At 53.3% G+C, this 19,159-nt stretch overlaps 1 protein-coding gene across 6 annotated transcripts in view; it reads right to left on the reverse strand.

The window, feature by feature from the left end:
* HIVEP3 (HIVEP zinc finger 3) overlaps nt 1-19,159 on the reverse strand; it is a 453,641-nt gene that overhangs the window by 42,709 nt on the left and 391,773 nt on the right. For 5 of the 6 annotated variants that reach the window (XM_013045173.2, XM_013045195.2, XM_013045184.2 and 2 more), the window contains 2 exons: nt 12,569-18,179; nt 8,338-8,483 (listed from right to left, as the gene is read on the reverse strand). In XM_013045173.2, the coding sequence (XP_012900627.1) occupies nt 8,338-8,483; nt 12,569-17,647 (5,225 nt within the window). In that variant the 5' untranslated portion in view covers nt 17,648-18,179. The remainder of the gene's footprint in view (nt 1-8,337; nt 8,484-12,568; nt 18,180-19,159) is intronic. The other variant, XM_004740641.3, reaches the window with a different exon arrangement.

Genomic DNA, 19,159 nt, shown 5'->3' on the forward strand with positions numbered 1-19,159 from the left:
TTTCCAGACCCATCCCCTAAGTAGCATTGACAAACCCATATCCCAGTGTGTATTTCCAGCTCAGACCTGACCTCTGAATGCCAGGCTCACCTGTGGCCTGTCATGACCCAGCATCTCAAAATCAACATGTCCACCAAGTTGGGATTTCCCCTTCCCCAAAACTCCTTCTCACTCTCTTCTCCCCTCCCTGTGCAGCTCAGTAAATGACACCACCACACACCCACTGTCACCTGAGCCTGAAGTGGGGCAGTCATTCTTGATTCCAAGGTTCCCTTTTTCACCCTCCACACTCGGTTCACCAGGAGTCCGACAGTTACATTCCTGTCTCGGCCACCGGATACTGCATGTGGACTCCGCTGCATCCTGCCCTTCCATGCCCTACCCCTAACCCCTCCTGAAGTCCAGGTCATCTTCTTTAGGAGAGTTGGAGAAACAGGATTTGGGGAGGAGGAGAAAGAGAACAAAACTCAGTGTGGGCACATGTGATGGGGCTGAACTATTCACTCCCTACTCCACTGGGACCATACTCAGAGTGGCACATCCACACTTCCAGGGAGAGGTCTGAGATTTAAGGAGAGATCAGGGTACCAGGATCCTCTCAGGAAGAAGACAGGGTCCTGGCAGCCTGGTCTCTTTCGGGCTCTATATCCAGAGCAGGGCACCTGGGACCACTTCTCTCTGGCCCCTAGGACATAAGGGGTTGGTTCAGTCTGGGAGCCGGCAGCCCACAAGCCAGCCCTTTTCAGCATCACATGTTTCATTTTGACCACGAACACTTGTAGGACAGGTCAGCATGCAAATGACCTTGGCTGCCAACCCCAGATGCCGGCCCCATCACTGAGACCATCTGACTTTACCCTCCCCAGATCAAGCCTGACTCCAAGTGCCCAGCCTGGTTCAGTCCTGGCTCTTGTCCTTGTTCCTTGTGAGACCCAGAGCCTTGATCCTACTCACAGGTTCTAGAGCTGCTGAGTCCAGGGACCTGCCCCTCACCTACAGTCTCCTGACCATGCTGGAGGGATGGTCATTTAATAAGCACTCTTTAGCACTGCCTATGTGCCAGATACTTTGCTCAGCATCAGGGATACCACAATGACCAAAAGATAATTCCTGCCTTCACGCAGAACTTACATTCTGGTGGAGGAAATAGAAGCAAACTAGTAGATACATAAAAAAAAAAAAACAGGGAAGGGGAATAAGAAATGTCAGAAAAGGGCACAGGAAAGTAGGTAGTCTGAGAACGCTTTACTGAAGGATAACTAAAAGAAGTGAGAGAACCATGGGACTCCTGGAGAAAGTGCTCCAGGCATGGGCATAGCAAGTGCAAAGGCCCTAAGGCAGAAGCTTGTCTGACAAAGAACAGAGGCCACTGGCCAGAGCACAGGGGCATGGGTAGAGGGGCAGCCAGTGGCTAGGAAGGAGCTGAAGTCTGCACACAAAGATCTCTTGAGGGCTGTGGAGGGTGCAGGACAGCCGTGACAAGGTCTGTTGATGTGAAACAGGATCCCCATGGTGGCCAGGTTGAGAATACACTGTGGTGGGAAAGGTGGGGGGGGGACGCAGGTGATTATAGGAGGACACTATAAGAGATGGCAATGGCTTGCCCCAGGAAGTGAGAAACAAATAGGCAGTTTCTGGGCATGGTTTCAAGGGTTGAGCTGACAAGATCTGCTGATGGACATGAGACAGAGCAGTCTGGGCCCTGAACACCTGGAAAAATAAAGTTGCCCATGCAGAGTGTGAACAAGTGCTTTGTTTTTCTCTTGCAAAAGATGCTCTTTTCCCCTCTGGCCACTTACAAGACATTCAAAAGGACATTGAGCAAGTGCACGGTGAGGCACCCAGTTTCTCCACCTGTGTAACACGGCACACCCTGTACGTTACCAGTTCCTGAGCAGGGGCTTTTTTTGTTGTTGTTGTTCTGGTGTGGACTTTCAGAACGGTAGACCTGATGAGTTTATCGCTTACATCTATCCCTAGAACTCCAAATTAACACCACGTGATTCAAAATTTTATCAATGTGCTCCTCGAAACATATTACAGAGAAAACAAATATTACTAAAGACAAAATCCAACATTGTCCTTCATCAGGAGTTCCCAGGGAGGAGGGGCTAAGCAAAGCAGAAATTTGGAAATTTGGGATGAAAAATGATACACTAGTAAGCCTCAAAGTCCAAGAAGAAATGAGTTTCTGAAAAATTACTGAGAAAGAGAATAACCTTTAAATTTTAAAAAAATGAAAACTATTCTCTTCAAGCGACTATTGTATAAACACACACACACATACACTTTAAAAATATGGAAATATAGGTGCACCATAATACTGCATGAGCTCTTACGCTTGAATAAAATAAATTCAGCTAGGAGAAATGGAAAGACATGAGGTAGAACAGCATGTCTCTTAAAAATCTATCTCCCTCCAATGGAGCAATATTGAATTAAGTCAACTTTTAAAATAAATTCCTGAACAACTGTCCCAAGAACCTGATGAGTCACCATGGTTCTTAACATGTGTGTGTGTTGCTCTGAGGATGTGTCCACTGAACACCCCAGTGGACATTACACAGATGGCTGGAGACCTGACACGAAACCCTGGGGAGAAGTCCGACTGGACGTACATGTCTGGGAGCCATCAGCCAGCAGCGGCATAGCGAGTCACCTTGGGATTTTAGACAATGGAAAGGAGGATGATGGAGACTGAGCCCGAGGAACCCTAATATTTAGAAATCAGGAGATGATGGGAAATCACCAAAGAGGAGGAGAAAGTGCCACTGGCAAAGGAAGAGCATCAAGAAAGATGGCGCCATGGAAACCAACAGACGAAGGGTTTCAAGGAAGGGAGAAGAAGGAGGGATCAATGGTGCCAAATGCTGCTGGCAGGTCGGGGAAGAACAGAAGTGAGAATGGACCATAGAATTCTACAGGGTAGAGTGTGCTGTTGACCTTCACGAGAGTAGTTCTGAGGGGGTGATGAGCCCAAAGGTGCACCTGGAATGGGCTGAGAGAGAACTGGAGGAAAGACACGGAGGGAAGCAAGTATGGTTCACTCCTCCTGGGCATCAGAAAAATCTGGTGATACAGGCCATTCAATCAAAGGTGTGCTTTTAAGGTGGGAAACTTCAAGTTTGGACACACTGAACCGAATGGGCCAGGAGAGGGGCAATGAATGGCCGCAGTGACATATCGGGGAAGACGGGAAGAGATGGGACCCAGCACCCTCTGACGGGGGACCCGGGTGCTCTTCTTTCAGCTGGGCTTCTGGGTGATGCGGTCGGCAGGGTCTGGGATGGAGTCCTGCTAAAGGCCTGAAGGGCTCAGGGGCAGCCCCGGGGCAACCCCGTCTCCCTGAGTCACCTTACCCACCCTCCCTGGCCCAACCACAGCAGCGCTTCCATTCCTTGCCCTAGATTCCAGTTCCAAGTTGAGGCTGGGCTGCCCCTCTAAATACCAGTCTCTCCTCAATCCCTTACTCCCTGGCTGTGGTCACCTTTCTGAACATCCCCACCCTTGCTGGGCCTGGCCTTTCTGGCTCTTATGTCTGATTCATCGTTCCCTTCAGACCGAAGCCCCAAGCTCCCCATCCCTCAAAGCTCGGATGACCACCTCCAGCAGCCAGGTAGTGTTACTGATCCCAGGTTCTCCTTCTTTCACACCAGTCCTTGGGGCTAAGCTCCCAGCTTTCCTTGCAACGAGTGAACTTGAGTTAGGACAATATAAGCATTGCCCTCATTGAACAATATAACTTTGTATGAGTGAAAACAACATTCCCTAACAAAGGAGGCCTTCTAAAACAACCCAGGCAAATGCATAGGTGCTGGGTGAGAGAGCCAACACATTCCTGATGGGCACTCCCAGAGGCCATCTGGAAAATGCAAGCTTTGTTCAGGTGTGGAAGTGATGCAGAGCGAAGGGAGGGGGCTGTGTGCCAGGAAAATCAAGGCAACAAATAGGAACCGATGCATAGTGTGTACAAAGCAAGGCCCTAGGACCCAAGTCAAGAGAGGTCCTGGAATGAATTTCAGTGCCATGGTTATTCTAGAAGTAACACAAAGAACCATGGAGTTTTCTCCATGGTGGGACCTGAGAGGTTAGTTAAAAGAGAGGGTTGAGGCAGGATAGGACTTAGTAGTGGGCAGAACTCAGCAGGCCCAGAGGGGGATCTGCAACAGGGACAGGTCAGACTGGGGGTCCATTCTGTAGATAAGGCAGCCATAGAAGGCCCTGGGGCCCAAGTGTGACATAGGTAGAACTCTGATCAGACACTCAATGGCACCAACATGGGTATCTGGAGGGAGGGGGGCCAGAGACCCCAGCTGAGTTATGAACCACTTCATGTGGACAACAGAATTTGGGGACTAATAAGAAGTGGGGGGGTGGTCAGGAGAAAAGGTGCCCAAGATGATACTAAGGTTTTGAGTGTCGAGGTGTGGGTACATCATCTGAGATCTGGATGCAGAAGATTCTCTTGGTGGTTTGGTTGGCACATGCTGAAGTTGAGGGGCCCAGGAGGCATCAGTTCAGGAGTGAGGTTCTATCTGGAGACCCAGATTTAGTGTTGCTCACACAGTGACAAGGTTAGAAGAAGAGCGAGATAATGCTGACAAGGGAGAACACTCAAGGTCAAAAGAAATCAGTCCGACTGACCGGGTACAAGAGTCACCGTTACACCCAGACTGCTGACCCAGCTACCTTCCCTCTCCACCCGCCTCCTCCACCTTCCCAGGCCTAGCTCCACCCTGTCCAGGAAGCCCCTTCTGGCTGTCCAGCCCCAGAAGTCCCCGCCTGCTGGGAGTATCTCGACATTAGCAGTCCACACATCAGCACCCAGCCCTTGCTGCCACCCGAACCAGTCTCCCAGCATCTGGAGCACAGAGCCATGGTTGACCCCCTTGGCTCTTGGTTTCTTCAGACACAGGCACCCAGAAGGCATTGAATAAATGGGTCCTCCTGGATGGACTGATGAATTGATCGATTGCTGGGCTGGAGGTCAAGTCGAAGGGTAAGGAGACCAGCGAGTAGTTTGACTAGTGATAAAAAGACTCATGAGCATGGGACTCGCGGCATCTCCTCTTTGTGTCTGGCTTCTTGACTTTTGGCTACGAATTCAATCTATGTCAATCAACAAGGATACATTTCAACAATGCTACCGAGGAAAAACAAGGTGCAGACAGATGTGAGACCTACTGAAGTAATTATTAGCACTGTTGACTGAATATCTCTGGGGTCCCCCACGTGCACGGGAGCACTCTCCCCCATTCTCTCCCCAAAGCAGGTGAGGTCACAGGGGGCTTGCCCTGGCCATTCACAGGAATAGAAGCTTCTTGGTGCAAGCTGTAAGGGCCAGTGCACAGCTGACTATTTCTCACCTTCCTTTCTCAGTCTCCATCACCCTAGGTCTCTGAGTGACCCCTAACGACAGAAGCCCATCACAGACCCTTATCAAACAGGTCCTTGAGGGATAGCAATGCTTGCCGTGTTAAAAAAAAAAAAAAAAAAGAAAGAAAGAAAGAAAGAAAAGAAGTAGAAAAAGAAAGGAAAAAGGGAGAAACTAGTCGAAGACAAAACTGTGGTGACCTCAGATGGGGGTGCTTGAAGGATACAGTCAGTTTCTGGGTGGGGGGACACCCTCGGCAATTTGAAGGGGACAAGGGGTTTTGTGGCTGGTTGAATGGATGGTCATATCCTTGGCCCCAACCATGAAATGCTGGAGGTGCCCCCTGTTATACAGCAATCTAGAATATGCCCCTCAAATTTCCAAACATTCCTGGGGAGTAGAGAGCAGCCCTCAGAGAACCATGAATGGAGAGGGATTGCCAGAAGCCAGGGGTGGGAGGCACAGCGGGGGCCTTGATGGGACAGCTGGGCGGTAGGAGAAAAGAATCTGACGGGTGACACCATGTGGCCCCAAACTGCCCCAGCTGGACATGGCGAGCTGAGCATGAAGAAGCCATGTCTCACAGTCTGCAGAACCGAGCCATGTCATCCCGGAGGGAGGGGGACACACGAGGTGGCTCCGGCAGTGACAACATGCCCTGATGCCCATTTGTCAGCATCCTGAACCACGACCCTTAATGTGGGGGACCAAAGGACCTCCTGCTCCACCCATAAAGCATGTCCTTTCCCCTCTTACGGATGAAAAAACAGAGCTGGAGACTCGACAGCTAGTCTGAGCAGGAGAGAGCTAAGCGAGAGAGGTGGGGAGGGTGAGCCTGGAAAGGGAGGGAGATCCTGGAACAGAGCAGGTGGGACTAAGTGGCAACCTGGATGGGACAGTGAGGGGAGGGGGGTCCCAAGGCCCAGGCTGTAGGAGGAGAAGGGGACTCAGGGGGTAACCTCTCATGTTTCAGCTGAAGGCGGAGACTCCAGGCTCCCACCAGCTGCCCTTCCTGAGCTCGGGCTTCCCAGGAAAACGAGGGCAGCAGGGAGCCTCCTTGGGGACCCCCATCTCCAGTCTGGAGGCTGCTGCTTCTCAGGGAAGAAGCAAACCTTTTGGTGCACACCAGCTATCCCTCAGCAGCCCCTCAGCGTCTCACAGACGGTTCTTGAAGCCAGAGGTGAGAAGGCCAGTCATTGTGACCAGACGCATCAGTCCTAGGATGAATGAAGTCTTAGGGGGCCTCTTCGGTACCCAGCGATATGAGACCCAGAGACACAAGAGGGCGCTCTATTCAAATAGCAGGGACAAAGCCGTTCTGCCCTCAGCGGGAAAGAGGCTTAGTATTTTGAAAAACCTTTGAGATTTGAGACAAACTATGAGAGACTGGACTTTGAGAAACAAACTGAGGGTTTTGGAGGGGAGGGGAAGTGGGGGGTTGGGTGAGCCTGGTGGTGGGTATTAAGGAAGGCATGTATTGCATGGAGCACTGGGTGTGGTGCATAAACAGTGAATCCTGGAACACTGAAAAAATTAAAAAATATATACAAATCCTTTTGAAACCTCCTTCTTCTTTATCTCCCCCAACTTCCAAGTATGTAATCAGCCACCAACAAACAGCCTCACTAACCCGGGGCAGCTGCTCTTTCTGCTCACGGGTCCTGTCCCCGGGCTTTAATATGACCACCATTTGCACCAAAACTGCCCCCCAAAACCAAGACAAACAAAAAAACCCCCACAACTTTGGGCTACTATTTCTCATGAAGCTGCTACTGGAACTCTGGACAGGATGTTTCTCTCCCTAGAGAGAAACCTTGACCACTGCATTATTTATTTATTTATTTATTTATTTATTTATTTATTTATTTTTGCCATCCTTGACCCCCTCCATTGACCCTTAGTTGCAACAACCCAACTCTTCCAATTTTGTTTCCAAACATCCCCCTCTCCCGACAGCCCCTGTTCCTCACTGCCACCAGAAGATGCCCTCCGGTGGCCTTGGGGAGCTTGGCCATCTCTGCTCTCCCCAACCAACAGAGGAATCCGGCACCTCCCACTTTGATTTGCTGGGTTAGGCACCCGCAGGTGCTGGAGATTGGCAGGTCCCCAGTGACACCCCCGTTTGCAGGTGCTCACGTTCGGTGATGACTCTGCCTTGGCAGGTAGTGCTATCGTCCCTTGGGACTGCGTGGGACGAAGGCTGCATTGATCACACTGGGAACACAGACACAGGACCCTGAGACAGACACCACAGCCCTGGGAGCAAACACGTGGTCACACAGAACACAGCTGGCACAAAACTTCCACAAAGCAAGTCCACAACAAGGCACCCTTCCGAAGCCCAGAGGGCCCCACAGTGTGAGTTGTGAGATGCTTAGATCGTTGGGTTTTCAAAGATAAGCACCAAGGGTAAAAAACCAGCGACGATATTCCAAATATTTACCAACCAATGAGTCCCGGGCCCCAACCAGTCAGAATGGAGACCGGTGTAGACAGTTGGAGTGAGCAGCGCCTTTGTGATCAGCCCGGTGAACAGCGTGTGGGCAGAGCCCAAGTCCCCTGTAGGACAGTGCACATGCCGAGGTGGCTGTTTGCACAGGACAGAGTGATCTGGGAGACCATGCACTAGGTAGATGGCAGTCGGGACACGGGACCTAGTCGGCGCGCTGTCAGCCCCAGTGCCGCGACTAGAAACGCAGTCGACATCTGAAGAAAGAAGGGGCTGGAGGAAGACCCAGACTGCTCCAGTCCTCGGCACACAGCCGGCTCCCATCCCCCGCCAGAGAGCCCGGCGTTGGGGACCAGAGACGGCCAGCGAGTCCCGTGAAGGTGGCGGCTGCTGGAAAGCGCCCATGGGCGCAGCGTAGCCGGGGGAGACACTCACCGCCTCTCACCACGGACGGTACCGCCTCTGCCTCCGCAGGAAGCAGAACCAAACGCTGCCAACCAGACAGGATTCTTACCCTCCTTCGAAGATTTTGATCCTCGCTGGCTCCCCTCGTTTGGAGGCGGGAGCGTCCTCCTCTGGCTTCCCTCGCTTCTCTTCTTCCTTCTGCACTCTAGCTAGATCTTTCTGGCCTTCCGGGGAAACCAGCGAAGGGAGGTGAACCTGGCCCACCACAGGAATGACAAAATCACAAAGTCAATGACACAAGCACTGCGTGGAGCGGGAGTCGTGGAGCGGGGCCTTCGGGGGCCCTGCGTGCGCCGCACTCGCTCTTCCCTCCACCCCGTAAAGACATGCTAGAAGCTCCAGTGGGCAGAAAGAAGGAGCTGGCTCCCCAGAGAGCTGCAGTCCCTTCTCCCAAGGCCACCTGGTTAGTTGGGTGTCCAAACTGGGACTCTCATCAGGACTTTGTCCTGGAAAGACCAGGCCTTCCCACGAGAGCCGTGTTTGCTTTTTCTTTTCACACTAGTCTAGAATCTTCTGGGAACAGGCCTTTATCTTGGTCCTTGGTCATACCCGCACCCGAAACAAGGCCTGCCTCAGAGAAGAGTGTGAGGAAGGAGGAGCAAATAAATGAAGCCTCCATGCCGAGATTAATTGCTCCAATTCTCCTTTACAAATCAGAAAATGAAGGTCACCCCGCAAGTTAAGGGCATTGCAGGGAGCAGAGTGCAGGTCTTCTGAGGGCCCTGACCAAAACTTTGCGTGCACACTGCTGGGCATGCACCTGGAGGGGTGTGTGCAGGCTCTGGCCGGTAGTCTAAGGGAACCCATTCTGTTCACAGAGCTATGGGTCTCAGTGGTGGGAGCTGGCTCAGGAGGGAAACAGGTCCTCTAGACCCTCTGCCAGCTGTGCCTGGAGTGATACTCTCTTCCTACTTCACGCCACTGTCAGTTAAGGTCATGGTTACAGCCCGTGGGAGGAGCACCCATGTCTCTTGATGCCAGGACAGTCTAAACCACAGGCTCCCAGGCCAGCTGTGCTGTTTGTCCTTATATGGGGTGCTTGGGCTGAGCAGAAAGAGAGCTGGTTGGGAGTCAGGGGACCTGGGTGTTAACCCCACACAGACTCCACTGCATGCTGAGCCACGCTTGGGTAGCTCTAAGCCCTCCTCTTTCTGGGCTTAGTTAGCCTCTGAGGAGATTTAGATCATCTTGAAGATCTATCCCAGGGCCAATGTCTATGACTCAGTGATCCCCCCAAACTGTCTCATCAGCACTGGAGATGAGGAGTGGAAACTGAGGGAGGCTACGGACTGCTGCTCTGCCAGAAGGCAGCAGATACTGCGCCATGCCCGTGGAGTTCCAGAACACGCTCTTTTCACTCCTATCTTGGCCTGCCATCTGAGCCATCCATGGAATGACCAAGGGGGACTTCCACAGGCTGACGGAGGACTTCTTTCTCACAACCAGCTGTGATGTCTGGACAGAGCTGGAGGAGACTGGTTGGGTGGCAAAGTGCCATTCTATCAGGAAACACTGTTGGAACTGAGAGGGGGACCAGGAGTCTGCATTGGCTTTTAAAGACAATAATACGATTGTCTTTAAATTGTAAAAATGATTGTTGAGTGCTGGTGTGCCAAGCACTGTTCTGAACACACTTTGTATATTTTAACTCACTTACCTCCACAGCCCTAAGAGCTGAGTATTTTTTGCACCTCTAGTTTATAGATGAGGAAACCAAGGCACAGACAGAAGAGGTAACTGGCCCAAGGTCACACAGCTAGTATGGGAGGTAGTGGGAAATGTGGCACTGAGTCCTTGTTTTCAATCTGTTTGCAATATGTGGTTGTCAAAGTGACCCCCAAAGGGGAAAAAAAAGCAGGAGAAACTGGGAAATGGGACATGGCTGCAAAGTGACTTTTGTCTAAGCTGGGGTTTCTCCAGGGTTTAGATATGGGGGGAGAAAAATACCTGTGACCCAACTGAAATTTGATAGTGTGGCCTAGACCTACATGAGGATAGTTTGGAAGATCTTTACAATGCTAAAATAGCCCAAAGGGCTCTTCAGAGCTACTAATAGAGAGTGGAAACTATAAGACAAAAGACTGCTCAGGAAAGAAATCTCTTAAAGTACTGTCCAAAGACTGGGTTGTACCAAGAGATGATGAGCTCCCCATCACTGGAGCCATGCAAAGAGAGAGAGGTGTGTAATTGTAGGAAGGCATGAAGTGGTGGGCCATGCAGCTATATGAATACACCATACGGGTGCACTTGTGGTAGGAAACATGCCAGTGGATCTAGCGTTTTATTTTAAGAAAAAGTTTGCAGGTTTCAGCTCATTTGATGAAAGCTGCCTTTTAAACCAAAGATGGCCAAACTCAATTAAGTTAACTCTTCCTTTCTCTTACATGGACTTTTAGTATATAGCCATTCAAACAGAGGAAGTCCAGATCGTTGGAAAGGGCTTTGGAGTGAGGTCTGGTTTTGAATCGCGGTGCTGACATTTACTGTGTAGCCCTCTTCAGGTTACCTAACTTCTCTGAACTGGCCATTTCATTTATAAAATGGTGATACAGTACCCTAACTTTCAAGGTGGTTGTGAGGACGAAAGCAAAGTTCTACACAACGTGGCCCACAGCAGGGGCATGAGAAGTTGTAAGTATGAATACAATTAGAACAGCATCTTGTGGGGAGCCATGGCCAGGAAGACATGCTGGAGAGAAATCAGTCACAATGTTTATGGCAAACATGGAGATCTCATCTAGGGATGTCTGTAAACTGACAAGGATATTCAGAGACTAGATCTGGGAAACAATCCTGTGAAGACTATCCAGCTGAGCTAGGGACGAATTTGGTGCACAAAATTCACTGGGTGATCAAAGAGGTGGAGACGAATATAGGAGGAGCTCCAGAACAGTTTTGTTCGTGTGTCTGTGATACAAATTTAGTTTGGTGGATTTAGGCCTGATTTGATCAAAGCGTCTAATCTGAAGACACTTTGATGAACATTTTAAAATCTGCAGTCACGGGATGCCTGGGTGGCTCAGTTGGTTGGACGACTGCCTTTGGCTCAGGTCATGATCCTGGAGTCCCGGAATCGAGTCCCGCATCGGGCTCCCAGCTCCATGGGGAGTCTTCTTCACTCTCTGACCTTCTCCTCGCTCAGGCTCTCTCTCACTGTCTCTCTCTCAAATAAATAAATAAATAAAATCTTAAAAAAAATCTGCAGTCACTTTTATGGTTTTGTTTCCTCCAATAATAGAAAGAAAAAAAATTGATTCTCTGGAGTCAGAGAGGTCTAAGTTCAAATTGAGTGTGCCAAAGACCTGCCATGTGACCTTGACCTCTCTCACCCTCTGACCCTGGGGTACCTCATCCATAGCTGAGCTGGGAGGTGGTCTGGCTGCCTCCTGGGTAGAGACAGCTCTGACTGGGTTTAGCACAGCATCTGGCACACCAAGGTGACTCAATCAACAAGACCAACTCTTATTCCACACACACCAAGTTGGCGTGGTTTCGCATGGCCTGGGTGCTCAGGCGGGCCCTACTGGGGTATGCGGGTGTCATGTATCTGAGGCAAAGAGGGAATTATCAAACGTCAAACTCCCTGGACTGGCAGGGGTCTGTTCATTGTATGGTTCCTGAAGCAGGCTCAGGTCAGAGGCACTGGAGGAGAACCTGCGACCTTGGTCAGGGCTGGGTGCTGACACACAGCATAGATGGGTCAGGCTGTGAGTGGTCTTGCCCCCTAGTGGCAACGAGGAACACTGCAGCCAAGCTCTGTTGGCTATCCTGCTCACAGGAGAGAAAGCCGCAGTATTTCAGGAGCTGCTGGTGTCACATCCTAGAAACTTGAGGAGTGGGAAGATTCTGAGTGCTACCAGAGAATGGAAATAGCAGGTGTGGAGAATAAGAAAATCAGGAGAAGGCTAACAGGACCATGGAAGAACACGTGGAGTGGCATAAAGTTTTGAAAATGAAGTAGGTTTTCCCACCAGCCAAGTTTTCCAAGTTGGTCTCTTGGAGAACATTTTCCACGCTGGCTCCGACTGTGTCTTTGATTTGACAATAGTGGCTAATTGGAAAACAGGACGACTTTAAAGCTCATTTCATTGGAATGTATCTAGCCTGGTGATGGGAGAGACACACTGACAAAGAAACCCAATAAATATGTTTCCTTATAAGATATCCAGTCACAGCTGACAGGGGGCAAACCCACCCACTCACCCGGCTCTAGTTACGCAAATAGAACTTGAGGGGAACGTGCCTTTAAAAGCTCAGCAGGACCTCTAAAGCTGACTTACCTCTGTCATGCGGGGCTTGCGGGAGCTGGATGGCACAAGCCTTCCTGTCTCAGGATGCGGAGCTGTGGCCATGGTGTATGTTTCTTTGCTCACCTTCTGCTTAGACCTCAGGAGGGACAAAGCAGCTTTAGTGGAAACCCCCGGAAGGTTGGGGTTGTACAAACTTATGCACCAACCAGCGTAAACAGAGGACCTCCTATCTGCATGCTGGATGTGATTTGGCTTAATGTAGTTTAAATAGCACCAACTGACATTAGTGGTCGTGTGGAGGCTGGGGGACTGCAGTACCTTCTTTGAGTCCGTACCTTCTTGCGACTTGGCTGGCCTGGGGGACGTTTCTGACAGAGGCAGCGAGCTGGAAGGTGCCAGTGGAGGGAGGTCAGGTTGTTCCTTGGAATCTTCTTTCTTCACACTCAGTGGGGGCAGCCCTCTTCGGTGAGGCTTACTGGATGGCTGGGTGTATTCCTTCGATGCCTCTGAGCCTGGGGCCGTTGCATGGGGCAATGAGGAGTGCGGAAGGGGAGTCATTTCCTTTGGGTCAGAAGGATCTGAGGATAGGCTGGATGCTGTTTCTAGCTCCCTCCTGCCCTGGCTCTGGCTGCCCAGGTGGGATTTCTCTGGCCTTTTGCTGTCCTCTGTGCTGGTGAGCACCACGCTGCATGGTTTTACCAGCTCGAGTGTTTCATCTGCCTTGGAAACCTCCTCTTCCTTCACCCTTTTTTGCTGCTGGGTTTCCATGGTAAGTTCCAGGCTGCCAGCCGGTGAAAGGACGCGTTTGCTCCCCCCAACTGTGGAAGAACTCCCCTCCAAGCTCACACCAGTCTCTGATGACAGGGAAGTGCCTTTTCTTTCTGGTAACGTCACAGGCACTCTCAAGTATGGAGTCGGGAAGCCTCTGCTCTGCTCTTCACTTCCCCCAGCCGAGCCAGGTCTGACCTCATACACGTCTGTCCCACACACCGTCGTCCCTTTGCACGGGGGCTCCTCACACTTGGGAAGAGTTGCAGTTGCTGAGCTGCCTTGGGACTGGGTGACCAGGAGCTGGGAGAGGGTGGTGTACATGACACTCCCATAGGACGGCATGTTGGTCTGAATGCGGACTGGCACAACCAGGGACACCGTGGCGTCGGGACAGGCCGGCAGGGTAGGCAGAGGGGCTGATGTGGGTGCTGAGCAGCTGGCTGGGGGATCCCTGGGGGGCAGCTGGACATCATTGCCGTACTCTGTGCTGGGGGAAAGGCCCATGCTTCCTGTTGCCAGCGGGGCAGGGCTGGTTTTGATCTGGGGCAGATGGCTTTCCACATCCCCAGGGAGTGGAAGCGAGAACTGGGATTGCAGAGGCAGGAAGAATCCAGAAGAGAGTGCTGACGAGGCTGGGTAGGGCACGGGGAGAAATGAAGGGGGCTGCCTGAAGGGGATGCTGGCTGGGTGAGGCAGGAGCTGGGGGAGGGGGAGCTGGCCGGGGTGCAGAACGGTAGGCTGGAGAGGAAGTGGTGGGGCTTGAAATAAGGAGGGAGGAAGAGGGGGCATAGAGTATGGTGCAGAGAGGAGGCTGGACATGGCCTGGGTGGAGAAGAACTCTGAAGACTGTCCCGGCTCATGCTGTAAGAGGTGCTGGAAGGAGAAAAGGGAGACGGGTGGGGGCAGGTACGGCTTCTCATGCAGGGGCAGCTGGGCAATGGGGTGGTGAAACACCTGCAGGGCTTCTGTGTAGGGTGGAGTGGACCCCAGTGGGGGTCTGTCCTGCACCTGGCTCTTGCCTCCCGGGTGCCCGCTGTGTGAGGTGGCCGCTGAGGAACTCTGGAGCAATGAGATTTTGGTGGAAGGTTTACTGCATGAGGGCTTTGGTTCCTCGCTCTCCTGTCTCCCCTTGGGGGTGGTCTCTAGCTCGGTGTCTGGAGGCCTGCTCAGAGAGGCCTGTCTCACCAAAAAGCATTTCCTTCTCTCTGGTGGGGCCGGCGGGACCACAGGGGTCGCGGGGGCTGCAGGGGCCAGCACAGAGGGGCCTGTCAAGGACAAGCTGCCGTAGTCGAATGATTTGCTGCGTGTCTCCGTCATATGGGCAGAATGGGAGATGTTGGGGCTCTGCTCTGAGGCTGACCTCCGCATCTCTCGGGCGTGCGGGTGGTGGCTGGGGACAGTCAGCATGTGGGTGCCCAAGGGTTTGGGGCGTGGGTCGGATGAGAGCCCAGGGGCCTCGGCTTTTCCGTGGTCATCCCTCTCGAAGGAGGCAGAGCGGCTGGACCCGCTCAGGGAGACACTGCTTTCCTGGCTGGGACTGCGAGACAGGGGTGCAGACGACTCAAAGCTGGACTCCCCCGACGACTGGGCCATCTCTGCCAGGCGCAGCCTCTTCTTCTTGGGTGGCAGCTTCTCAGCTGGGAGCTGGGCAAGCGTCTGGCTGCGCTGGGGCCACTGGAATTCCTCTGTCTTCTCAGGTTCCTTAGGGGGCGGCTCAGGCTCCGTGTCTGGCCGGTCGGGCTCCTCAGTCACCAGGATCTCGGGGACCTGAATGTTGGGCTGGCGGACCAGCCTGGGCTGCAGGGAGTGGGCTGAGCGTCCGTGTGGGGCGGGGGGAGGGGAGGAGAATGGGACCAGGGGCTTGTCTTCCCCTTCCAAGCCGCTGGGCTGCTCCAGAGAGTCGGACTTCTCGAAGGAGCTGGTGTGCTGGATGACAGAGATTTCTTTGGATGTTGTTCTCCTCTCCTTCCCTGACTCTAGCCCAGACCCTGGCTTGGGAGTCCTTGGCTGGAAGCCCGTGGGTCCCTCCAGGGAGGGCACTGACTTACTCGGCTCTGCTGGTGACTTGGTGGACTCCAGGGGAAGGTTCCGAGAAGCATCCGACGGGCCGGAGCAGCTGCCAAACTGACTTTTTGCCGACTCGAAGGCGGGTGGCTCTTCCTCATCCCCAAGGCTCTTCTCTTTCCTCCTCTTCCTCAGTGGGGTGAGTTCCAAGGTGGTCCCCAGTTTGTAATGCATCATCTGGGACCAGGGCTCGTGCTCGGCCTGGCTCTTTTCCGCCTCTGGGGACGCGTGAGCACCACCTGCAGAGACGGGCTTCGAGATCTGAAGCTCTGAGCAGTAGTACTTTCTATGGGCTTCGTAGTTGTCCCTCTTCTTGTACCGAGCACCACATATGTTACATTCATAGATCACGCCTTTCGTTTTCAAACCCTTCTTTGTCTTTTTGGTGAGTTCGCTTTCCTTGGTTTCTGGCTCATCTGCGGGCTTGGAGGCCGTGTCTTTGCTACTGGGCCCCGCCTCCTCCGAACTGTACTCCCCTCCCAAAGGTAGTTCGATGGCCGGCTGACGCTTGAGCATCCGGGGGTGGGAGGTAAACACGTGACTGCTGCGGCTCAGGGCTTCCGAGTTGGCGACGTGGTCGTCGAAGGAGTAGCTACCTCGGAAGGTGTGATGGGGGGTGCTGAGGGTGCAGGTGGTAGAAGGCATTGAATGGCTTCTCAGCAGAGGCACAGGGGGGGTGGTGCTGGGCGGGTGCTGGAGGCTCAGCAGTGATTGTTCAGGCTTGGTGGCTTTCTCGCCGTGGGACGACAGGGGCTCCCGGTAGAGGCTGGATTTGGGTGACTCCATGCTGCTGCGCCTGGACAGCGAGCTCCTCCTTGGCTTCACACTGTCGATCTCGCTGGTGTCCACCACGGCCTCGTTGATGGTGATGAGCTTGGTGATGTGCTCGATGACCTGCGTCCGGGGCACAGACAAAGGCACCAGGCTGGGCTTGTCTTCAGTGGCCAGGGGCAGGAGGGGCTGGGTGGAGGTGGCCGTCAGCATGGCGGTCCGCTGCCCGATCCGCCCGCACTTGCCCAAGATGATCTCGGCGTAGGACCTGGCGTTGGTGTTTGGGGGGCTGACCTGCTGCTCGGCGCTCTCAGAGCGGGAGAAATACCCAGATTCTGTACTCCCTTTGCTGCCTGGGCTCAGAAACGCCTGCTCGTCCATTACCTTCTTCCTCTCACTCAAGCGGAGGGCCAGCTTCTGCTTTATGGTGTGGGTGTCTTCGGGTTTCTGGCTCAGGGGGTGTTCTGACGAGGGCTCCGTGAACGGAGTGGTGTCCTCCAGCGACGGGGCTGAGCTGGACTGGGACAGGGAACAGCGCTCGTGGCTGGAGCCCTGGCTCCCGGAGCTATACAGACCGCTGGACAGAAGGGGGTGCTTAGGCCTGGGGGAGAGCTCTGCGGGGTGGGCAGATGCGCTGCCCGTTTCCTCCTCCGAATCTGTGCTTTCCCCCTCAGTGGGCTCCTCGAACTCCTCCCCGGGGACCCTCTCCATCTCCAGCCCCGGAGGGTACATCTCGCCACCCACTCCTGAGGCCAGGCCAGCTTTGATGCGGTGGGCATGGGACTTCCTGTGCTTGTATAGGTTACTCTTGGTCTTGAATGAGAAGCCGCAGGGGCCACAGGGGTAGGGTCTCTCGCCGGTGTGCGAGCGGATATGTTTCTGGAGCACACTGGGCTTGGCGCAGGGCCGGCTGCAGTACTGACATATGTACTTGCCTGGCTTCTGGGGTTTCCTCTCCTTCTTGTGTGCCTCTTCTGGGGGCTTCAAGGACACCTGGGAAGGACGGGGCACAAAGACTTTGGGGAGGCCAGGCAGGTCCTCAGGAGGGATGATAGAAGCGTGGGAAGGGAGGAGCTGGCCTGACGGATGAAGCCCAGGGGTCACGAAAGAGCTTGAGGGTCCAGGTCTCATGGGGTCGACCAGCTGCCACGTGGACCCCTCTAGGAGATGCTCCGGTTTGCCAGGCGACATGAATGCTGGTGTCAGAGGGTGCTGCGGAAGCTGTGAGATGGGGATGGAGGTGTCAATGGAGGACCTCTTGGGGGGCTTCTGCTGCTGGCCTGTTTTCTCCTGAGAGCCTTCCCTAAGAACTGATGGAGGGCCCGAGAAGGGCTGCGGGGCTAGGAGCTCCTGGAGGGGGCCCTCTTGGGGGACAGCTGTGCTGCTGCCTGGGTACGGGGCACCGGATGAAACACTGGCCTGCACGGCCTCTCCTTTGGTCAGCCGCTTCCGGGGACTTCCCTCAGCCTTCTTGGTGCCCTTGACACTTTGTTCAGGATCCATGACCTCCCCAGAGACTTCAGATGCTATTCAGGGAGGGCTGGGGTAGGCTGCATTTATGAATAATCCAAGTGTCCCAAGGAGGCGTCTGGCTTTGGCCACATTGGTCAAGAGCTGCGGAAGCCAAACCCAAGATGGGCTTTGGGAATTTTTTGCAAGTGTCACTGGCTGTGAGTGGACTCAGAGCAGGTCATTGGGGCCCAAACTATTCACATGGGTGAGGCATGGCCCTCTACTTTGAAGACAGAAAATGCGCCAGCACTTTCTGCTTGAATGTCTGTTGTGGAAACGTCATGAAGGATGTCAATGTTGCCATCATACTGTTTCAGTTGGCAGTGGTGAGTGGCCACCCACAAGTCCCCTGTGTGCTATGCAAGTGGTCGGAGGCTAGACACATCTGCAGGCACGTCCCACTCATCTCTCGTCCTGGCGCTGGAGAAGCCACGCTGGCTGCCTCAGGCAGCTCGGTCCAGTCCCTTCTCCCCTGGGGTCCCGTGTTGGAGATCCGCAGCCACAGAGGGGAAGTCACGCTCTTCTAGTGATGAAAGCACACACACAGAAATACACATACACACAAGAGAAGGGAGAGTTACTGCAACGTGTCCACAACCTGTGCAGCATGGACTCTGTGAGACACGGTGATATCCCTAGAAGTTTAACCAGAGAGACTCGACCAGAAGTCACAGCCCTGCCTCCATGCACCTGAGCACAGCCCGAACCTCCCTCACCTGCATTCACAGAGGCGTTGGGTGACCTGAATGCCTTGGCAGTTCTGAGGACAGTGGCTATGTGGGGTGGTAGGAACGGGAGATGGGGGAGGGCAGGCTCTGGGAATGGCAGGGAAGTCAGGGATGGGAGGCCTAGGCTCTGCTCTGAGGCAGGTTCAGCTCCCAAAGCCTCCATTTCCCAATCTATATAATGGGATAACATCAAATCCTGCCTCAGTTGCATCTCGGGGCTGCAGTGGAGTTCAACATGATAACGGATATGGACGCCACTGGGAAAATGTGGGCTGATCCTACAGCTGGGGTGTGATTCAGGGATGAGCTCTCCCATATAATCCCAATAATCTGAGAATGGATTATTCTCAGATTAGTATTATTCCTTCTCTGGCCCTGGGCTCTGAAGGTATCTACAAGGGGCACCATTCCTGATCTTATTGCCCTTGCTAACGCAAGCCCGTGTTTCATGGAAAAGCTAAAACCCACTTCCTCAGCCCATGCAAACCCACAGTCTAACACAGCCATGGCTAGTTTGTCAAACAACAGCTGGGAGGGTCATTCTGGCAGGTTCTTCCAGCTTTTCCTGCCAGCCAAAGAGGAGAGGGGGCATGGGGTCCATCATCAGGCTCTGGCAGCCAGAAAGGGAGACATAGCTGAGTTCTTTGCATGAAGCTAAGTTTTGCTTGCAAAAAACTTTTTCCCGTGCTACTTTAGACAGGGGCAGTGACGGGTGCAAGAGGTCACCTACATCTTTAAATGACAGCCCTCCAGCAAAGGCAGTGACTGACTTTTG

Source organism: Mustela putorius, unplaced genomic scaffold (assembly GCF_011764305.1).
Source record: "Mustela putorius furo isolate JIRA1106 unplaced genomic scaffold, ASM1176430v1.1 tig00003853_pilon_pilon_pilon, whole genome shotgun sequence".
Taxonomy (NCBI): Eukaryota; Metazoa; Chordata; class Mammalia; order Carnivora; family Mustelidae; genus Mustela; species Mustela putorius.